Source organism: Condylura cristata, unplaced genomic scaffold (genome assembly GCF_000260355.1).
Source record: "Condylura cristata isolate star-nosed mole 26May11 unplaced genomic scaffold, ConCri1.0 scaffold00003, whole genome shotgun sequence".
Taxonomy (NCBI): Eukaryota; Metazoa; Chordata; class Mammalia; order Eulipotyphla; family Talpidae; genus Condylura; species Condylura cristata.
Window position 1 is genome coordinate 49,835,830 of NW_004567104.1, and position 6,677 is coordinate 49,842,506.

Below are 6,677 nucleotides of genomic sequence, written 5' to 3' on the forward strand. Positions count from 1 at the left end.
TTAATAAGCTTATAATTGATAATAGGCATAAGAACAGTTATTAAAAAATAAGCACAAAGGGTTAATTCATAAGATGTGCTTAATACCTGTTATTAGCTTTAGTGGCATTATGATGGCTTTTGTTGTTGTTGTTGTTGTTGTTGTTGTTTTTGCCCCTAGGGAGGGAACTAAAGGTATATTCTTTAGTGATTTCTTCTGGATTTATTCATTTGTGCTTCATTTTAAAATAACTGTCTTTATACCTATCTATTATCAGTCATAAACTAATTAATTGGTAGTGAACATGGTGTACTATACCCAAGAGCTGAAGTGAGAAAATATACATCTGAAACCTACACAGTGTTGTAAATTAATGATACCTCCAAAAAATTAGAGGCATGGAAAGAGGTAGGTCCTCACAGGCATATTATTCTCTTTAGTCTATAATGCTATATATTAATTGAAAATAAATCAACAAAGGAGGAATATGGGAGTTAGGATTTCAAGAAAATTTATATAATTGTCCTTTCATTTCAGATTACAAGAAAACATTCGAGATATGTACTTTTTAAATTTCCTTTTGTACATTTATTGCATAAGCAGTGTCTTCTGTGTTTCCTTTTCATTAGTATTAAAGTAGCGTGAAAAAGACTATCCCCTCCTTCCCAGGAGATTTTTCAAAACTGAAATAAATCCATCAGTTTTACATATACTAAGACATAGTATTAAACAGCTATTAATCATTCACAATACATAGAAAATTCAAGGCATAAGCCTATACTTAATGTTTGTGGAAACTTTCTTCAGTATTAACTGATAAATTCTAAACCATTATACAAAAATTTTTATTAGTATAGCTAATTAGTTCGTTAGCTATTATTTAACTAATTAGCTATTAGTTCTTTTAGTGATCTTGAACTTTGTTAAACTAGTCTAGTATATCACCATAGTTTTATCATCATAATGTCATACACTCACAGATAAAGAGTGAAAAGAACACTTACGGTTCTTGAGATCTGAATGATGTAATCATAAAATTTTTGACATTAGTAAGAACACTAGGCAATAAGAGCATTAGGCAATAAGAATTACAATCACTGGTTCCCAAAGTCCCTGATACATTAATCTTCTCTAAACTAAGCATCAATCTCTATGCAAATATCAATGTAATTATTCAGTTTCACTTCACTCTCAATATATCAATAATACCATATCACCTTTATTTTCAATATCTCTCCTACAATTTTCCAAGTTATCTTTATTTTCCAAACATCTATATTATTGTCTTAAGTTAAAGATAGTTTCTATAATTTTACCTAAGTGAATACAGAAGGTTTTTCTTGCCAAAACAGATATGTATAATTTCGATTCAATAAGATACTGAAATTGTAATTCTTTCCCAATAAAGCTTAGTCAGTGACCACAGTCTTACTTCTCATGACATCCTTCCACTCCAGTCAATTGTCAGAGGCAATAATCAGAGAGAACATAACTGCTGGTTGACCCGTGAGCTGGGTACAGGCAACTGGAGGCACCTCACCATCTGTCTTCACAACCCTCCCCCCATCCTCCACACATTACACATTATTCCCTCCTAGGAGACACTTAAAAGCATGGAAAGCATACTACCAGGAACATCTAGACACTACACATGTGACAGAACCCAGGTAAAGTCTTTATACAAACTTAGGATTCTGAAGATGGTTGCTCAGACCTACTCCATGTTGCCCAACACAAGCCTTTTAAGTTCTCTTGCCTATAAAGCAAGGAAGTGATTCGTCTCTTCCCTCTTCCTGTCCTGCTTTAGAGGTGTCAGTTTCAGACTCTACCTAGGAAATTTCTGAAACTGGGACCAATATCAACAGATTCTATATCCTTCTTCAAGCCATGCCTTTCTAATTTTTCTTTCAGTCCACAAATGATTCTTCTACATTTTACAAGAGCTGATAATGTCACATCCTATTATCACTTTTCCCTGATCAGAATTCCTACCTGTATTATTCTTTCAAAAAGTACCAGGAGATTCTTACTATATTGTATACAATTATTTGTAAACTTCAAGTCTACTTTTAATGACAGATAAAATTTGAAATACACTAAAAGGGGATGTGACACAAAGAGAAAAAGTCCCATAAATTTATTCAACTGAACACTGAATACTGCTTAAAATAAAGTATATTTTAAGTGTCAAAACAAATGAATTGACAAGTATGCATTTCAGAAAATAAATATATTCTGTATTTTTTTCAGTGTTTTCATTTGCACAAAACTTCTCATTGATGTTCCATAGTCACTAATTAGGGGTGCTGGTCTCTTACCCAGGTCACCAGTAATGCTTTTTCTCATAGGCACACCATGACTGCCTACTCCTGTAACTACTCAGTACGACATTACTAGGTAAAAAGCTGTTTCTTTAAAACTAGGTTTAGATTTCTAAAACCAAATCTATGGAAAAAAAATACTGATTTGCATATAATTGTATATAAAGACATAATATTTCAAAAATATCTCAGTGCAATTAGTTATAGAAAATAAGTTTTAACAATTAAAAAGTTATTTTTTAATTTAATTTATTCAGAGACATGCCAAATAACTTGTATCATAAAATGGCCAAATAAATAACCCCATTGTCTTGTATACCCATTAAACATTTGTAAAATGAACTGTCTAGTGTCTCTGTAAAAAAGCATTTTATTTCATGTATGATAAACTCATACAATTTCAAAGATATAGAAGTTTAATATACAGGTATAAATGCTGATAAACTGAGTAATAGTTTCCATAGATTTTAAATAATTTAACCAATATTGGATGTTTAAATGATTTTAATTCTTGACATTTTCAGTAGCTTTCTCTCCCAAAGTTCTTCATCCTTACTGATTATTTCCTTATTTTTTAATAAATAGTGTAAAGTAAAGTACCATTCTTGTCAATAATCCACCTTGTTAGTGCAATATATTACAGGCAGTACATCCTGTAATATCACTTATATGGTCTACCTATGTCATTATTTTCCTTGACTCACCTTTGCTTTGCCTAATTCATGCAGTTACATTTATATCTATTATAAAATATGTTCTTAGGCTCTCATTTTAAAGTATTTTTAGTACTGATACTTTCCATATATGCATTATTATAAAAGTAATATAGCTTATTCCAGTAATGCTACTGATAAGATGCCTGATTATTCAATATAATTTTTAATGTCTGAATCCATGAGCTACTTTTTCCTATGTGGTCTGTACAGAGGGATCATTGGCCTTTTATTACATGGTAGAATTTTCAAAGAAATAAAAAGCAACAAGCTGTGGCATGATAAGTGTCAAATTAGGATATGGCTAGTTTAGAATCTTGGCTGTGCTATATCCTAGCTCTAAAACCTTGTAGAAATTACTCAATGTAGCTAAGTTGTCAATTTCTACATCTTTCAATAAGGAAAACTCATATTTGCTTTCTAGGACTGATGTGAGTCAAGTGCTTTGAACACAGCCCACATGTTAGGTAGGTAAGATAACTTAAATTTTCAACATTTTTTTTCCATTTCCACCTTTATTCTATATTTCATTTATGCTGTACTATATGCCCCTCTTCTTTCTCTCTTACTTTCTTTCTTTTGTCTGGGAATAAAAAATGTACATCTCAGTCTAGCAGTTTATCAGGTATAAGAATCAATTATTCAAATATCACAAGTAGATGTAAGGCATTTCATCACATTTCCAATATTTCTCACTGATAGCAGTGCTAGATAAATAGATAAGCTTTAGTGTCAGAAATAAATCAGTTTGAAATAGAGTTTAACACTCACAAGTTGGCCTGTAACTTATTGATATTTTTGTCCCTTACTATCTTTAAAACTGAAATTCTCAAACTGAGAAACAGAACTGAGGGCATACCTCTAAGGCCATTGAGAAAATAAAATGCACAATTATTATTATAGTGTCTGTAATGATTATAATGAATCCTTGTCACTGACTACATGAGGCCAGTAATAATATGATCTCCAATGAAAAAGCTTTTTTTCTTCTTCCCAGAAAATGAAACCATAGGGTTTCTACTATTATTAAGTTAACTTTGCATATTAATCAAAGGAGATAGTTATATACCTTCGAAGACTCTTTTAGAAAAAAGGTATAATCACTTCTTGAAAGCCGGTAAATGTAATACACATAATACACTTAACAAATATTGACAGTTATTCATTTTATCAGAATTAAGATAATGAAATTAAAAACAATTGTAATTGAAAAGATATTTCTCAGAAATGACTTGATAGGAATTCTAGAAGAATAAAATTAGATTGTTTTAAAAATATAAAACAAAAAAAAATCTAAAGAGACAAATAGTCTGTTAAATAAACACAAGGTGATTCAACCATTCACAGGAATTTTTAGTTCAAAATACACATATTCACTGAATAATTTTTGATAAGTTAGGTCAAATTTAAAAAAAGGTTGAATTATTCTAAAATCATAAAATATGCTTGGGTCAAGTTCTCAGATCAATAAAAATTTGCAGTGGGAATAGAAGCAATAGAAAAAAATCAACTAAAAGTGTGATGAATGAGACAACAATTTCCCAGAAAAGAAAGAAAAGCTATAAAGTATATCTGAAAACATTTCACTATCCCCATTAGTACAAGTTCTGTTTACGCCAATATAAAAACCGATGCAAAAGCCTTCAACAACCATCCTTTAATTTCAGCTGAAGATGTAAATATCACTACAATGTGAAAATGGTGAAAATTATATTAAAACATACAAGTTAGGAATAACTGCAGCAAAAATGATGTCATACCTGAGAAGCTGTACTTTGTAAATTAAATATATACCCTTTTAAGTTTTTCAAAATCAACTACTTCCAGTCAATAAAAATCTAATAATAATATATCTTCTTACATAGTGAAAAACATACATATTGTTTGAATAGACTCATATTAAAATAAAAAAATGTTATTTTCTGTAAAATACCATTTAAGTTTTGGAAATAAAATTTCGTTTATGCACAAATGCTAAGATCATGAAATTTAATGAATATACATAAAAGATGTGGACTTACACACAGAAATCTATTTCTAAATAAAAGACTATTATGGGAAATATTCCAGTAGTACTCGCTTTATAAAAACTACATTAAGGGTCCTCCCTGCTGGCACAGCACTAAGAAGTTAAAGCCACTTCAGCATGAGTTCGACCCCTTCCCTGGAGGTGATCCATATGCATGGCAGATCTCTCCTGACCTGCCCACTGCTCCCCTCAGCAGTGTACTTCGTCAATCAATCTATTCTGCTCCCCACTCTGTCTCTGGTGAAGCCTCTCACTGTCCCTGCATTGGCTTGTACCCCAGTTCTGCATGCACCTCTGGCTTGTACCCCAGTTCTGTATGCATAAATAATCTTGAAAACAAACTGCATTAAAATCAATTACTGATTTAGAACAAATCACACAGTTTACATATACCCTCTGATCACCAATTTGAATTATATTTTAATGTTCTTATGATATTTACATTGCACGTTAAATTTACACTAAGTAGAGTCAAGTCTACTGCTGCTCTTACTTTTATAAAAGATCCTGAAATCCTAAGAAAACATCAGTCTCAAGCAATATTGAAACTTACCCCATTTAATGGATATGTCTTCCATCCTAGTTCTCCCAGCACAGTTGTTGTATCAAGCAACACAACTAGAATTAAAAAAAAAACTTGCATGAATGTCTCAATTGACACAAAAATATATCAGTTATTTAAATCATTGTCAACAAACCTTAATTTTAGTGCTTTATCGCTATTAAATCGCATTACTTAGAATTTATTTGTGTATAAGTAAATGTTAAAGCATAATGCCTAATGATAAAATAAATGGGGTACTTATAGGTTAACTTAAAATATATAGTATGTGCTTAACAATGTTAAATGAGGGCCCTCCCTGGTAGCAACATGTTAAAAGAGCAGCGCTGTGGGTCTATCAATAGTCTATCACAGTTGAGTTCGATCCTTCGCCAGGGGGATGACCGACATGGCATGGCAGACCTCTCCTGCCCACCCACTGCTCCGTTCAGCAACGTATTTCAGTCAATCTGCCTGTTCTGCTCCCCACTCTGTTTCTGGTGAAACCTCTCATGCTCCTGCACCTCTGGCATACACCTCAGTTCTTGTATGCATAAATAAATAAATCTTTAAAAAGATGGTAAATTAACTGGCTTAGCAATTAAGTTAGGCTAAGATTGAAGGACATGTTTAAAAAGCTTTCAAAGATGTAAAGTGACCTGGGATAGGATGAGATGGTCGTATAAGAAGTGATGAGAAATATCTTCTTTTCTTTTATAATAGCATCTATAAAGTAACTGAGCTGTGGCTAAATCACTTGTCATTGTTGCAGAAGGGACTGAAGTGAAGATACTTGGGGCAAGCAGGACAATGAGAAGAGGACAGAATGGGGAGAAACAGTAAGTGAGGGTTTTTGTAGTTTTTTGTTTGTTTTGTTTTTTAATAGAGGGTCCATGATTCAAACATACTTTACTTCTAACTATTATACCTCCACCCCAAGAAGTTAGTAGGTAATGGACCATATGCTTTGCTATGTCATCAACAGTTTTTAGTAGTTCTTCATCTACTTCAGGAAGTGTTTAGATAGATAGATAGATAGATAGATAGATAGATAGATAGATAGATAGATAGATAGATAGATAGATAGATAGATA

The 6,677-nt window shown here is 31.9% G+C and overlaps 1 protein-coding gene across 2 annotated transcripts in view; it reads right to left on the minus strand.

Annotated features, from left to right (window-relative positions):
* Positions 1–6,677, minus strand: part of EPHA6 (EPH receptor A6) — a 563,177-nt gene that overhangs the window by 517,595 nt on the left and 38,905 nt on the right. For both annotated transcript variants that reach the window (XM_004675273.2, XM_012734527.1), the window contains exon 2: positions 5,596–5,660. In XM_004675273.2, the coding sequence (XP_004675330.1) occupies positions 5,596–5,660 (65 nt within the window). The remainder of the gene's footprint in view (positions 1–5,595; positions 5,661–6,677) is intronic.